General features: G+C 38.6%; 1 protein-coding gene across 9 annotated transcripts in view; it reads left to right on the forward strand.

The window, feature by feature from the left end:
- Window positions 1–17,042, forward strand: part of MCF2 (MCF.2 cell line derived transforming sequence) — a 108,571-nt gene that overhangs the window by 20,576 nt on the left and 70,953 nt on the right. For all 9 annotated transcript variants that reach the window (XM_087426655.1, XM_087426656.1, XM_087426653.1 and 6 more), the window contains one exon: window positions 15,453–15,521. In XM_087426655.1, the coding sequence (XP_087282781.1) occupies window positions 15,453–15,521 (69 nt within the window). The remainder of the gene's footprint in view (window positions 1–15,452; window positions 15,522–17,042) is intronic.

Below are 17,042 nucleotides of genomic sequence, written 5' to 3' on the forward strand. Positions count from 1 at the left end.
TTACCCATTTAAAATGTAAAATTTGATGTTTTTAGCACATTCACAAAGTTGTGTAACCATCACTGCAATCAGTTGTAGGACATTTCATCATTCCTAAAAGAAGCCCTGTACCCTTCAGCTATCATCCCCCGATTCCCCCATTCTCCTAGCCATAAGCAACCATTAATCTACTTTCTGTTTCTCTCTATATGCCTGTTCTGGATATTTCATATAAGTGGAGTCATATAATTTGTGGCTTCTTTCACTTAGCAAAATATTTTCAAGATCCATCCATGTTGTAGCATGTATCAGTCCTTCATTACTTTTTATGCCAAATAATATTCCACAGTATGGACATACCACATTTTGTTTATCCATTCTTCAGTTGATGGACATTTACGTTGTTTCCACCTTTTGGGTATTATGAATAATGCTATAAACATTCCTGTACATGTTTTTGTGTCGATGTTATGTTTTCATTTCTTTTGGGTAGCTACCTAGAAGTAGAATTGCTGGGTCATATGGTAACTCTCCATTTAACTTTTTGAGGAATTGCACAACTATTTTTCACAGGAGCTGAACCATTTTACATTCCCATGAACAGTGTATGAGGGTTCAAATTTGCCCACATACTTGTTGACACTTGTTATTGTCCATCTTTTTGATTATAGGCATCCCCCTGAGTGTGAAGTGGTATCTCATTATGGTCTTGATATGCATTTCCATAATGACTAAATGATGTTGAGCATCTTTACATGTGCTTATTGGCAATTTTTATATCTTCTTTGGAGATGTGTCTATTCAAATCCTTTACCCATTTTTGTTGTGTTATTTGCCTTTTTATTATTGACTAGTAAGTGTTCTTTATGTATTCTAGATATATAGTCCTTAACAGATAAATGATTTGCAAGTATATCCTTCCTTTCTGTGGATTGTCTTTTCACTTTCTTGTTAGTGCCTTTGGAAGCACAAAAGTTTAAAGTTTGACACAGTCAAATTTATCTATTTTTTCTTTTGTTGCTTGTGCTTTTGATTTAATGTATGTGAAGGCTTTGCTTAATGCAAGGTCACGAAGATTTATGCCTGTATTTTATTTTAAGAATTTTATTGTTTTAGCTCTTATATTTCAATGTTTGATCCATTTTGAGTTAATTTTTGTATATGGTGTAAGGTAGGGGTACAACTTCATTCTTCTGAATGTAGACGTCCTGTTGTTCCATCACCATCTGTTGAAAAGACTATTCTTTCTTCATTGAATTGTCTTGTCTTTGTCAAAAATCAATCAACTCTAGATATATGGATAATTTTTGGACTTGCAATTCTATTCCATTGATTTTTATGTCTATCGTTATGCCAGTAACACACTGTCTTGTTTATTGTAGCTTTGTGTAGTAAGTTTTGAAATCGGGAAGTGTGAGTCCTCCAACTTTATTATTTTTCTCAAGATTGTTTTGGTTAGTCTGCCTCCCATGCATTTCCATATGAAGTGTAGAATCAACTTGTCAATTTCTGCAAAAAAAAAAAAAAAAAAGCCAGCTAGGATTTTGATAGGGGTCGCTTTGAATCTGTCAATTAGGTAAGTATCAATTAGGGGAGTATTGCCACCATAATATTAAGTCTTCCTGTCCATGCATGTGGGATGGCTTTCCATTTATTTAGATGATCTTTAATTTCTTTCAGTAGTGTTTTGTAGTTTTCAGAGTATAAGTTTTACACTTATACTTTGCACAATAGAAATACATTGATTTTTGTATATTGATCTAATATACTACACCCTTGCTGAACTTGTTTATTAGTACTAACAGGTTTTAGTGTATGTGTGTGTCTCTGTGTGTGAATTCCTTAGTATTTTCTATGTACAAGATCATGTCATTGCAAATAGAGATAGTTTTATTTCTTCCTTTGGGGAAGTGGCTGTGTGTTGGGGATCCACAAGACCACCCCAGGTTTCATGACTTACTAGGTGGACTCACAGGACTCAACGTATAGTCACACTCGTAGTTAGTATTTATTGCAACATACAGATACAAAGCAAAATCAGCAAAGAGAAAAGGCACATGAAATGAAGTCTGGAGAAAACCAGGCACAAGGCTTCTCTCCCAGTGGAGTCACAAAGAACGTTCTTAATTCCCCTAGCAACAAGTTCTGACACATGGAAAATGTTGCCTACTAGGGACTCTCTTTAGAGGCTGAGTGCAGGATTTATATTGGTGGGTAGTCACATAGGCACCCTATCCCTAGCAGGTACCAAAATTTCCATGCTCCCAGAAAGAAAGCAGATGCTTAGCATAATCCACATTATTTACCTCCTGAGTCCAAGTTCCCAGGTGTCAGCCAAGGGCTGACTTTGCAACCAGGCCTTTCTAAGGATAAGCAATCTAGAACTGCTATGTTAACTCTTTTTCTGTACCGACTTCTAATGCTACAGGATTTCTTTTTGAAGTGATAAAAATGTTCTGGAATTAGATAGTGGTGGTAGTTGTACAACCTTTTGAATATACTAGAATCTATTGAATTGTACACACTAAAAGGATGAGTTTTTGGTATATGAATTATATCTCAATAAATATAAATAAATATATAATAAAAAGCATTTGTTCTCAGGCTCACATGGAACGTTCATCAAGATGGACCACCTTAACAAATTTCTGTGAAAAATGTTGGTGGAACTTTGATAGGGATTGCATTGAATCTATAGATGGCTTTAGGAAGTATGGACATCTTAACTATGTTAATTCTTCCAATCCAAGAGCACGGAATATCTTTCCATTTCTTTGTGTCTTCTTCAATTTCTTTCAGAAATGTTTTATAGTTTTCGGTGTACAGCTCTTTCACCTCTTTGGTTAAGTTTATTCCTAGGTATTTTATTCTTTTTGTTGCAATTGTAAATGGGATGGTATTCTTAATTTCTCTTTCTGCTACTTCGTTGTTAGTGTACAGAAACGCAACTGATTTTTGTATGTTGATTTTGTATCCTGCAACTTTACCATATTCGTTTATTACTTCTAAAAGTTTTCTGGTAGATTCTTTAGGGTTTTCTATATATAAAATCATGTCATCTGCAAATAGTGACAGTTTCACTTCTTCCTTTCCAATTTGGATCCCTTTTATTTCTTTCTCTTGCCTGATTGCTCTGGCTAGGACTTCCAATACTATGTTAAATAGGAGTGGTGACAGTGGGCATCCTTGTCTGGTTCCTGTTCTTAGAGGGATAGCTTTCAGTTTTTCACCATTGAGGATGATATTAGCTGTGGGTTTCTCATATATGGTCTTTATTATGTTGAGGTACTTTCCTTCTACACCCATTTTATTCAGAGTTTTTATCATAAATGGATGCTGGATCTTGTCAAATGCTTTCTCTGCATCTATTGAGATGATCATGTGATTTTTGTTCTTCATTTTATTAATGTGGTGTATTACGTTGATTGATTTGCGAATGTTAAACCATCCCTGCATACCTGGAATAAATCCCACTTGATCATGGTGTATAATCTTTTTAACATATTGTTGTATGCGATTTGCTAGTATTTTGTTGAGGATTTTCGCATCGATGTTCATCAGTGATATTGGCGTGTAATTTTCTGTTTTTGTGTTGTCCTTGTCTGGTTTTGGTGTCAGGGTAATGTCAGCTTCGTAGAATGAGTTAGGAGCTTCCCCCTCCTCAATTTTTGGAAGAGTTTGAGAAGGATAGGTATTAAGTCTTCTTTGAATGTTTGGTAGAATTCACCAGGGAAGCCGTCTGGTCCTGGACTTTTATTTTTGGGGAGGTTTTTGATTACTGTTTCGATCTCCTTACTGGTGATTGGTCTATTCAAATTCTCTACTTCTTCTTGATCCAGTTTTGGAAGGTTGTATGATTCTAAGAATTTATCCATTTCTTCCAGATTGTCGAATCGGTTGGCATATAGTTTTTCATAGTATTCTCTTATAATCTTTTGTATTTCTGAGGTGTCTGTTGTAACCTCTCCTCTTTCATTTCTGATTTTACTTATTTGTGCCTTCTCTCTTTTGTTCTTGGTGAGTCTAGCTAAAGGTTTGTCTATTTTGTTGATCTTTTCAAAGAACCAGCTCTTGGTTTTATTAATTTTTTCTATTTTTTTGGTGTCTGTTTCATTTATTTCTGCTCTGATTTTTATTTTTTCCCTTCTTCTACTGATTTTGTGCTTTGTTTGTTCTTCTTTTTCCAGTTCCTTTAGGTGCATTGTTAGATTGTTTATTTGAGATTTTTCTTGTTTGTTGAGATAGGCCTGTATCGCTATAAACTTCCCTCTTAGAACCGCTTTTGCTGTATCCCATAAATTCTGGCATGTCGTATTTTCATTTTCATTTGTCTCCAGGTATTTTTGATTTCTTCTTTGATTTCTTCATTAACCCAGTCGTTGTTCAGTAGCATTTTGTTTAATCTCCATGTATTTGTGGCTTTTCTGATTTTCTTCCTATAGTTGATTTCTAGTTTCATACCGTTGTGGTCAGAAAAGATGCTTGGTATTATTTCAATCTTCTTAAATTTATGGAGACTTGTTTTGTGGCCTAATATGTGATCAATCCTGGAGAATGTTCCATGTGCATTTGAAAAGAACGTGTATTCTTCGGTTTTTGGATGGAATGCTCTGTATATATCTACTAGGTCCATCTGTTCTAGTGTGTCGTTTAAGGCCAATGTTTCCTTATTGATCTGTTTGGATGATCTATCCGTTGGTGTAAGTGGAGTGTTAAAGTCCCCTACTATTATTGTGTTACTGTCTATTTCTGTTTTTATGTCTGTTAATAATTGCTTTATATATTTAGGTGCACCTACATTGGGTGCGTAGATATTTACAAGTGTTATATCGTCTTGTTGGATTGTTCCCTTGATCATTATGTAATGCCCTTCTTTGTCTCTTTTTACAGTTTTTGTTTTAAAGTCTATTTTGTCTGATATGAGTACTGCTACCCCAGCTTTCTTTTCATTGCCATTTGCGTGGAGTATCTTTTTCCATCCCTTCACTTTCAGTTTGTGAGTGTTTTTAGGTCTGAAGTGTGTCTTTTGTATGCAGCATATATATGGGTCTTGTTTATTTATCCAGTCAGCCACCCTATGCCTTTTAATTGGAGCATTTAGTCCACTGACGTTTAAAGTAGCTATTGATAAGTATGTACTTACTGCCATTTTTTAACTTTTTTTTTTTTCTCAGTGTTTTAGTAGTACTTCTCTGTTCCTTTCTTCTTCTATACAGAATTGATGGTCACTTTAGTTTGACCTCTGTCTGAAACCTGTACTCTTTAACTACCCTCCTCCCTCCTTTTATGTTTTTGATATCATATCTAACCTCTTTTTTGTGCATTTGTGTCCATTACGTTCTAATCGTGGAAATAGATAATTTTTCCTATTTGTGGTCTTCTCTTTTCCCCTTAAATCAGTCCCTTTAACATTTCTTGTAACACTGGTTTCTTGGTGACAAACTCCTTTAATTTTTGCTTATCTGGGAAAATTTTGATCTCTCCTTCCATTTTGAACGATAACCTTGCTGGGTAGAGTATTCTTGGCTGTAAGTTTTTTCCTTTTAGCACTTTAAATATATCGTGCCATTCTCTTCTAGCCTGTAAGGTTTCTGCTGAGAAGTCAGCTGATAGCCTTATGGGGTTTCCTTTGTATGTAACTTGACATTCTCTTGCGGCTTTTAGGATTCTCTCTTTATCTTTAATTCTGGACATTTTGATTATGATGTGTCTTGGTGTGGGCCTCTTTGGGTTTATCTTGTTTGGGGCTCTCTGTGCCTCCTGTACCTGGATGTCTGTTTCCTTCCTTAGGTTAGGGAAGTTTTCATCTATTATTTCTTGAAATAGATTCTCTGCCCCCTTGTCTCGCTCTTCTCTTTCCGGGACACCTGTACCACAGATGTTAGTGCGCTTGATGTTGTCCCAGAGGTCCCTTAGACTGTCCTCACTCTTTTTAATTCTTTTCTCTTTTACCTGTTCAGCTTGGGTAATTTCTTCTAGTCTTTCTTCCAGCTCACAGATCCGTTCTTCTGTATCCTCTACTCTGCTTTTGAGTCCCTCTAATGAATTTTTCATTTCCAGTATTGTATTCTTCATTTCTGATTGGTTCTTTTTTATATCTTCCATTTCTTTGTTGACATTCTCACTGAGTTCATCCATTCTTCTCCCCAGATCAGTGAGCATCATTAACACTCTTAGTTTGAACTCTCTGTCGGGTAGGTTGCTCATTTCTGTTTCACTTAGTTCCTTTTCTGGGGTTTTGTCCTGTTCCCTTACTTGGAATGTATTCTTTTGCCTCCTCATTTTGCCTCTTTCCCTGTGCTTGTGTCTACGTATTAGGTAGGTCAGATACGTCTCCTGCTCTTGGATAGGTGACCTTATGTAAGTGATGCCTTAGGAGGCTTCCAGTGTGCTTCCCTCAGTTCTCAATGTTCCAGGGGTGGCCCCTATGTGGGCTACGTGTGTCCTTCTATTGTGGCCTGTTAACTCTCCCTATAGGCGCCCAGGGAGGCTGAGTTATGCTCCTGGCCAGCTGTTGTAATGCTCAGCTGCTTGTAGTTGTTGTGGGCCCTTCAGTCTCTTTATCAGCTGTGGGGAGCCCCAGCACAGTTGGCTGTAAGTTCTAATACCACATTTGTGTTGCAGTATTTCTTTTAAGTGAGTAGGCCCCCAGTGTGGCAGGTTGTTAGGCTCAGGGCCTTAGAATTGCTGTAAACCTCTAGCCTATTAGGTCTCTTGTCAGCTCTCTGAGGATTGCAGCTGTGTGGGGCTGGCCTCAGGCACAGGAGCACCCAATTGTTTCAGGCTTTGGAAGGTGGGGCAAACCCCCTGTGTGGGTCTTTGAGAAGCACAAGTCTTCTGCAGCTGACAAGCCCTGTTGCCCACAGGTCCACACACACAGTCAACACAGTCCTGCCCCGTGTGAGCGCCCCAACCTCCCCAAGCAGACCCAGTCTCTCCACGGCGGGAGCCCCACACACTCCGCCACCACCCCACACTCTCCACCCACTCCTTGTGCACACCCTGCCCTGCTCAAGTCAGCTCAGTTGCCAGGCTGCAGAGAATCCAGTCACCAATCTATGCAGGCCCACACGTTGCCTGAGGGCTTGTTGTTGGGTGGGGCCAGTCTCTAGGGTGGGCTGCCTGCCCTGGCTGAGCTGGATTAAATCGGTGCTCTAGCAGGTGGAGCTGACCCTGGGCTAGCAGGCCTCAGGGAGAACTCCAATGGCGTCTGTGTCAGCATGCCCACACCAGGCCACAACAATGGCCGCCGCCAATGTCCCAGTCCCTGGAGAGGTCTCACCCCTCACCGAGATGCACTCAGGGCCTATTAGGTGAGTCTCTTGTCACCGAAGCACTGTGCACCTTTCTTTCTGGTGATTTTAGGATGCTTTCTGGAACGGGTGAGTTTGTGCGCGGGCCCTTTAAGAGCCAGTTTTAGTTTCTTTGTGAACCGGGTTTTCTGGGGGTGCTACCCAATGCTTTAGTAGCAGGCAAGGTCAGATATTATGCCACTGGTGTCGATTGTGCTGGGTCCACAAAATGCCCACAGCGGGGGCGCTCCCGGCTCAGGACCCCGCGCCTCCAGGGAGGCTGCGTACCTGTGAGCTGCTCCCGGCGGCCGTGACGCTGGCGGCTTGTGAAGGCGGCGTTTTTCCTCTCCGGAAGGGAGTCTCTGCCTCTTCTACCCCAGTTAGGATTGTCCGTTGTTGCAGGAGTTCCTCTCATCCAGTTTTCAGTTCTGTCTCAGGGGTAATTTTTCCACGAGTAGTTGTAAATTGGCTGTGTCCACGGGAGGAGGTGAGTTCAGAGTCTGCCTACGCCGCCATCTTCCACCTTAGCAAATTTAAAGGAACAGAAATCATGGAATGTCTGCTCTCAGACCACAGTGGAATTAAATTAGGAATTAATAATAAAAAGATAACTGGAAAATCCCAAAATACATGGAGATTAAACAACATACTTCTAAATAACACATGGGTCAAAGAAGAAATCTTAAGAGAAATTAAAAAAACATTTTGCATTAAACAAAAATGAAAACAACTTATCAAAAAAGAAAGAAAGAATGGATAAATAAACTATGGTACATCTAGATAATGGAATATTATTCAGCACTAAAAAGAAATGAGCTATCAAGCCATGAAAAGACATGGAGGCGCCTTAAATGCATATGACTAACTGAAAGAAGCCAATCTGAAAAGACTATAGATACTGTGTGATTCCAACTATATGACGTTCTTGGAAAGGCAAAACTATGGAGACAGTAAAAAGATTGGTGGTTGCCAGGGGTTGTGTGGAGGAGTGATGAATAGACGGAACATAGAGGATTTTTAGGGCAGTGAAGCTATTCTGTATGATATTATAATGGTGGATACGTGTCATTATGCATTTGTCCAAACCCATAGGATGTACAACTCCAAGAGTGAACCCTAATGTAAACTATGGACTTTGGGTGGTAAATGATGTGTCAATGTAAGTTTATCAGTTGTAACATGTAGCACTCTGGTGGGAGATGTTGACAATGGGAAAGTCTATGCATATGTAAGGGCAAAGTGTATATGGGAAATCTCTGTACCTTCCCCTCAGTTTTGCTGTAAACCTAAAACTGCTCTAAAAAAAGCAATCTTAAAAAAAGTGAACATGATAATTGCAAAAAAAACCATGGAAAATATACCAAAAAATGAATTTTATGGCCCAGAGGAAAAACACTATTAATATTGAAGTATATTTCTTTTTTTTTTTTTAAAGATTTTATTTATTTATTTTTCCCCCAAAGCCCCAGTAGATAGTTGTCTGTCATAGCTGCACATCCTTCTAGTTGCTGTATGTGGGACGCGGCCTCAGCGTGGCCAGAGGAGCGGTGCATCGGTGCGCACCCGGGATCCGAACCCCGGGCCGCCGGCAGCGGAGTGCGCACACTTAACCACTAAGCCATGGGGCCGGCCCTGAAGTATATTTCTTACAGTTTTTTTTTTTTTGGTTAAATAGATACGTTATATGGTTGATATCATACTGAATAGACAGTTTTGTATCCTGCTTTTTTCATGCTACATTATCTTGTACTGTATGACATCTCAAATGAGAGTTATGAAATCTGATGACATATATATGTATATGTACATATACATATATATACGTATGTGTGTATATATATATGTATATGTCAACTACAAAGAGATTGGGGACTTATTTTTTTAATATCATATTTTTCCTTTATATGATTGTAATTGATTTGTTCTAAGGTACTTAATATAGAGTGTTGGATGGAAAAATGAAAAACTGAATCAAATGTGATGGTGAATCTAAGATACTTCCAGATTTCAGAAATGTAATTTGAAAAAAAGTAGGAGTCTTCGAATAGTACTCAAGCCCAGTTTTATTTGGAGTTTATAACACATGAAAGAGGGACTTTCTGTTTTCATTTCCTTGCCACACATTTTGTTGTATAGGTGCTTATAAACAACCTCCAGTCATAGGGAACCTTCAGTGAATTGCCTGAGATTATACTAAAAGTTGGTAGCTTATCTATTGTAGAGTCCACCAGTTTCTACATCCTTGCCATTGTGTTGCAGGAGATGCCTGCTTGGAAAATACCTTTGTGCTAAGTCAGGGATCTTGGATCAGAAGCATTCCAGAAGCCTGCTCTCCTCCTCTGGAGGCATGCAAAGTTCTCCATTTTTTGCTTCTAGTCTTGCTTTCTAGCTTTAGCTAGACTGTCCCATCCTCTAAACTCAAACCACTTCAGACCATATACTGTTCCTGGTTCCTTCACCTACTCCTGCGTTGATGCCTTGTTTCTTTCACCTGGAATCTCCTTCTCTATTCCCCTGTCCATGTATTTGGATCCTAATCAATTTTTGAGGCCCAGCTCAGATGTCACATTGTCTATGAAACCTTCTTTTTCTCACTGTCTCAATTTAAATGTAATAATCTCTCCCATCCCTATACCCTATATTGTGTATTTCTATTATAGCACATACTGTACTATCTATTATGGCCAGTTGTTTGTATGTCATGTCTTCTGTTGATTTTTGAGCTTTTTAAGGTGAGAAACTCTGTTTATATTTGAATGGGCCACAGCACTTAGCAGAGAGGAACAAACAGAAACCCAGTAGAGGGCCGGCCCCGTGGCTTAGAGGTTGGGTGCGCGCACTCCACTGCTGGCGGCCCGGGTTCGGATCCCGGGCACACACCGATGCACTGCTTCTCCGGCCATGCTGAGGCCGCGTCCCACATACAGCGGCTGGAAGGATGTGCAGCTATGACATGCAACTATCTACTAGGGCTTTGGGGGAAAAATAAATAAGAATTAAAAAAAAAAAAAAAGAAACCCAGTAGATGTTTGGTGAATTGAATTACAGTGGGTTGGAAGGAGGCTACAGTAGGTTGTTAGCAGAAGAAAGATTTGACAAGAATTTTGGTTTTCTTTTGTTAGTACAGAATTATGCGAGTGTTTCATACTGTACCTTTACTGTAGAACAAAGTACTGCATAGTTTTGTGCTACTGTAGTCTAATGGGAATTCATTTTGTAATGATTTCAAAACTACCCTTTTATTTGTTCCACCTTTTAAAGCATAACACTTGTCAAGACAGCACTTCAATTTGTTGCATATGCTAAGACATTACTGTTTACAGATGGTATAGTGTATCTGATGTTCATATTGAAAGGGGAAAATTACACTCATAGAGTCCCATCTGCCTCACAATGGGATTTAGGTCTCAAAACAAAACCAAATTTTATCTGAGTCCTGCACATCAGCAATAGCGACCTTTCAAAGAAATGATTGCTAAAAGTAAACACCATTGTTAAGAATTTCAGGCTGTAAAAGTAATGGAGTTTCTTGCAAAAAATTGTTTATAAACATTCTTGATGTGATTTGGGACAAAACTCTTCCTGGAAGAAAATGGGAGGTTATGGAGCCATATCTAGTTAGTAATTTGCATTAGAGCTAATTGAGTGTATTCTTCTGTGTGCAGATTTTAGATTGCCTGTCTGAAGGTTAGGGAACCAAATAGATGACACGTAAATCCTTTACTAGATTCTGCCTTGGGTCTGAACAGTGCCTGGTGCCTGGCGATTGTTCAATATAAATTTCTTGAATAAGTAAGTGCATGAATGGCAGCCTCTCTGAGCCTGTTTTCTCATCTGTAAGATGAGAGTTTTAATGTCCACCTTGGGGGATCGTTGTTAAGACAGAGAAAATGCATACGAAGTACTTTATGCAGTGCTTGGCAAATACGCGGTGCTTGGCAAATGATACCTATTGTTAATCATTTACTACACTTTTCCCCTCTGTTTTCATATTGGCAGTGGCAGTGGGTTCATTGCCATGGAAAAGACTGTATCTTTCTGGTTTACATTTCCTTTATTTTCCTTTCTATTTTAATTTGTGCTCCATTTTTGCCTTTTTATTTTTAGGAAAACATGAGAATAGAGGTATTTGCTCTTTTAAATGGTTTATTTGCCATGGCTCTGTAGTGCTTGGACAAAATGGCACGTGTGTGCAGCATGGTTCAGAACTCGTATTCTTCTATTGTGTATGAACAGAAACCCCAGAGAAGGGATAAATGTACACGAGAGAGTGCCACTGTGAAATAAAGCTCAAGGGTTGGAATTATTGCTGTTATACACCAAAATCTGGAGTAAAACTGCTTTCTTTAAATGAGAATTCTTGTAGATACCAATTTACTTAACTTTCTAAACTATCATTTTGTCTATAAGGAGTTAATAAACTCAGTAGAATTTAAATTCCTTGGAATGGTAATGCATACTCAAATCATGGAGGCAGAGCCTCTTGGAGATGTAGGACATGAAAGATCATTTATTCCAACCCAACTACATGCTCAATTGCCCTCTCTAGCCTCCTTGCCACAGAGCTGCTTGGCCTTTGTTCTAATGCTATTTGTGATAGGGAAGGGCTGCTCTACCTACCACGGCAGTCATTTCATCTACAGATGGTTCTGACTTTTAGAACAAAGTGCTTTTTCACATGGAGTCTGTATAGCTCTCTCTGTGGCTTTCTGTTTGTCTTCTCTCCCTTTCTCTGATGGGAAAAACCACTCACCCAACCAACCAAAGGAGTACCTGATCATATAGGTTTGGGAAAGACTGCATACATAGCCCATACTCAAGCACTTGCAACGTGTGTATGTGTATTTGCTGGGGAATGTTGCAGTATGCTTATCTCCCAATATTTCACAAATTTATTTAATTGGGAACCTTTACTTTTACCCAGAACATCTATCCACAATTTAGAACAGTATCTGGCACATAGTAGGTGCTCAATGAGTCTTTGTTTAAAAAAGTGAATGAATGCAAAATAAGTCTTTAAAAACTATAAAGGGCATCCTGTATCAAGGTGACAAATGTTCTCCATCTCTGCACGTGACATAATCAAAATGGATCAACTAATTGAATGGGTGTACCTTCCTCCTCTGTGGACCATCCTAAATATATTATTTATTTCCACACCTTTTAGGACTTTAAAAATTCTTCGTATTTTAATTCTGAGCTTGTATCCTGATTTGCACAACTACCTTTTATATTATAAAAGAAATATTAGTGATGAGTTTGCAATGTATAGTCAAGGCAGTAAAAAGCTTGTCTCTTTTGCTTCCTAAGCAAACATATGGAATGAATGAATTGGCAAGCACTTTTCTTGCCTTTGGTTTTCAGTTTGTGCCTGATTGTGTTTGATTGTACAAGCACAGGGTTCTTAAGCAGGGTTCTTAAATGAAGAGCTGCTCCATCAGGGTGTTTTTAAGGATTTGTCAGATTACCTATTGAGTTAGTGCCCTTTTTTTGGCTTCCCAACCAGCCCTTTTTGGGTTTAGCAACTAGTCCGAGGTAAGGAGAATGTATGCCTTTCATTGTGAGTAACTGAGCTTTCTACATGGGACAGCTTGACAAGCCTCCTATCAAATGTGGATCTGGTCAACAAGGAACATGCTGTAATGTGGACTTGATCCAGCTTTGGTGATCCAGGCTTTTCATTTCTCATGCTCTGGAGTGAAAGAGTTTAAAGAGTCAGCAAGAGGAACATTATAAATCACATTTATGATTAAAAAAGTGATAAAAATCACTTTTATATTTCAAGAGGAGATTTGTGTGGAAATTCAGGAGAGTCAGATACAAAGTTGGGTGTAACTCAGTGTCAGCTTTCTCCAAAGTCAGTACTCTCTCTATCTCTTTGTTCTCAGCAACAGTCTCACCTTGTCTTTTGTGGCTGCTCAATGATAACCCCGTGTGGTCTTCTGTTTCCTTTCCTGTGTTATCTCCTCTCCCTTCAGTTTCCAGCCCAGAACTTGATCATTTCTTAAAGTAGTAACATCTTCTCTTTTACCTATTATTTCATCCTTTTTCTTTAGTATGGGAATGTTAATTTGTTGGCACAATTGTGGGAGATATTTTACAATGGAAACATTGGTATGTTTTTCTTATATCTATGGATTTTACCTGTTGTTGAATCTCGTAGCATGTAAGGGGTCTTCGAAAGCATTTGTTGTTTGCGCTCACTTCTAAAATTGGGGTAGTGAGGTGAGGGGTGGGGAGTGACTTGCTCAAGATCACAGAGCTGCTCAGTGGCCGAGCCAGCACTAGGCCCAGGTCCTCCTATTCCTAGCCCTTGGCCTTTTATTTTATGTCCTGGTGCCTCTTGTGTTACACGGAAGGATTAAAAATTTGTAGAGTAAGTGGACATAGTTGCTGTAACTATTCAAGAGCCTGAATGGTATGGGAGGAATCAAGTTGCAGATATTAGCACTTCTAGATCTGCCATCTGCCATAAAATTCATCAATTTATCTTGATAGATATTCCTACTGATCAAAGCAGGGGAGAAATTTGGGTCTTATTATGTAGGAATATTTTAATGTCTAATGCTCTCTCATTTAAACGGTAGAACGTATTTGGGGCATTGCCACTTTTGTAGGCAGAGAGAGCTCTAGTCCTCTTTGCGTTATCCCCCTTGTCACCCTTCCTCCATGTCTCCATGCCTAAAAATGTCAATGTGTGACACATGTCTGTGGCTGTCATAAACACATTTTTTTTTTATTTGAGGAAACACGTAGCATTGAAAAAAACAACCACATTCGGCATCTGGAAGTGAAAACACAAAAATTTAAACGCATGTGCCTTGGTCAGGGACATACCAGGAGCCTAATTTTTTTTAATTACAAGACATTTTTAGGAATTGATTTTTAAATCCTGATGAATGGCAGATTCTTAATGGCACGTGTCTTATGAAAATAAATTTGTCAATTAGTTTCCTTTTGTTTTAAATTGGGTGTGTGTGTGTGAGGGGTGTGTCATTCAGTAACAGATTCCACTGTCTAGTGTGGACCTATTGAGAACTTGTTTTTGTAATGCCCTTGATCAGGATTGGCCCTGTTAAACCACATCCATATGGTATGATTTGAGGATCACTAAGAAGGGTAATGTGTCATCAGCCTGACACCACCAGAGACTAGGTCTTTGAAGGCCCTTTGTATAAGAGAGCAAGTGGAAAATATGGCTTCTATAAGAGATGTGGAACCACAGGCATTAAAACTAACAATCCAAAATAGCTTAGTCTGATGACCCGTTTTCTTTTAAAAAGTTATCCTTGCTCATGGACCAGAGACAGATTGTGGTCTTTGATTTTTGGCCCCTGTAGAGTTCACTAGAATTGAACATTACAAATTAGCACTTAAGATCTGGGACAACTGAAACATATTGAACAATGCATGGATGTTGTTCCACCTATAACCATCAAAGATAAGTTAATAGGCTACCAGTTATTGAACACCAAGTATTATGCCAATTATTTTGCATTTAGTTGGCACAACACTCTGTGAGGTAGATATTATTATACTCAGTTTACAGGTAAGAAAACTTGAGGCTCAGAGAGGCTAAGTAACTTGCACGTGTTTGCACACCCAGAAAATGCAACAAGCTGGGATTTGAATCCAGATCTATCTGACTCAAAAACCACACATGCTTGACCACTACACTGTACTCTCTTTCCAACTCTTTTCCTGATTTAAAATGGGATAATAATACCTTCCCCTGTGTTATTTTAAGGATTCAATAAAATAAAAGATCTGAAAGTGCTTTGTAATCGCTAGTAGAGCTTTGCAGAATGAAAGGCATTATCAGAACTAGAAGACAAGCTGCTACAGTGTCTCTACATGAGAATCTACCCTTTAAATAAATCTGAATGTCCTGGAGTTTGGACCTTTGCCCCAGGCTTTCTGATGAGTGAGAGTAGTTTTTGTCCTGGACATAGATTCTGAGAACTAGGACACTTGTCCTACTTACCCAGTGATTTTTTTCAAGAGTGTGATTTCCTTGCCATGTAGCTGAGAGGAGTAAAGAGGAGAAGATCAGCAGCGTGTCTGTTGACACAGATCTGTGGGACCCCCAGAGTCCTTTTTAGCACAATGAGAAATCATGTGTATGTTTCTAGCTGTACTCTAACATGTATGTCCTTTCTCTCCCTTTCTCATTTGTCATAGAAACTGAGGTGCTCCTCCGTGTAAAGGACATCAGTCATTTCTTAATGCAAGACATCGCCTTCTTGTCTGGTAAGCAGACTTTTTCATGTATTTAGACCAGATAAATGTGTGAATCAATTAGCAAGGTTAGCTTGGTCTTTACTATGTAAGTAGTTAAATATATAGTTTGAGAAGCATTATTTTAATAAACATTTATGCGTTGTGCGTGTAGTTGCTAAACAAATGGACATTTTGAGAATAATTAGAGATTTTAAATATGTTTAGTTATGTGATTAAAACCAATCTTACCACCCTTGTACATTTGACTTTCAGGCAAGTCTTTAGAAATCCGTGATAGGCAAAAGTAGAAGACATCTCTTGGGTGGGTGCAGGCCAAGTGAGAAGGTGGCAACTGAGGTGGCTTCTTTGAGATTTTCTCCTCCACCATAGCTCTGATTACTTAAGTGTTTATTACAAATGCTGTCAAGTCACGCTAATTAAGCAGCACGTACTAAGTCTTTTTTTTTAGGATTTTGTCTACACATGATAAAGTTTACTTTTCTAAAATATGTGTATGTATTTGCATAGGCATTTGTAATGCGTCATGTGCCGCATAACGACGTTTCCGTCAACGATGAACCACATATATGGTGGTGGTCCCATAAGATTAGTACCATATAGCCCAGGTGTGTAGTAGGCTATACCATCTGGGTTTGTGTAAGTACACTCTATGATGTTCACACAATGACAAAATCGCCTAACAACGCATTTCTCAGAAGGTATCCCTGTTGTTAAGCGACGCATGACTGTAATTTTAAAAAATTGTGATAAGATGCACATAACATAAAATTTACCATCTTAACCATTTTTAAGTGTGCACTTCAGTGGCATTAAATAATATATTCACATTGCTGTGTAACCATCACCACCATCCATCTTCAGAACTCTTTTGATCTTGCAAAACTGAAACTCTGTACCCATTAAAAAATAACTCCCCATTCTCTCTGCTCCTAGTCCCTAGCAGTCAGCATTCTACTTTCTGTCTTTAGGTATTTGACTATTCTAGGTCCCTCACATAAGTGGAATCATTCAGTATTTGTCTTTTTGTGACTGGCTTATTTACTTAGCATAATGTCCTCAAGGTCTATCCATGTTGCATGAGTCAGAATTTCCTTCCTTTTTAAGGCTGAATAATATTCCATTGTATGTATATACCATATTTTGTTCGTCCATTCATGCATTGATGGATACTTGGGTTGCTTCCACCTTTGGCTATTGTGAGTAATGCTGCCCAATAGCATTACATATTTTTAGAGATGTAACTATGGTAAACCACCCCTCTCTTTTTGACTTGATCAGATATCTAGGCAAAGTTTTGCATAAAGACAAGCAAATTACTTTCAGGTATTAGAGTAATTTGAACTATACCATTAAACATTATATTTATTATATTAAACAGATAAGAAAAATTTATGAGTATATGCATTGTCTGCATGAAAATGAATGCTTCTTAGGTATTGAGAGTACAAGAAATGATCTTACTCCTTCTAAGTAGTTTAATTTATTAAAATGTTACTTACATGCTCAGTTTACTAAACAAGCATTTACTTT

Source organism: Ceratotherium simum, chromosome X (assembly GCF_057802395.1).
Source record: "Ceratotherium simum simum isolate JZ-2026a chromosome X, ASM5780239v1, whole genome shotgun sequence".
In the NCBI taxonomy this organism is placed as follows: Eukaryota; Metazoa; Chordata; class Mammalia; order Perissodactyla; family Rhinocerotidae; genus Ceratotherium; species Ceratotherium simum.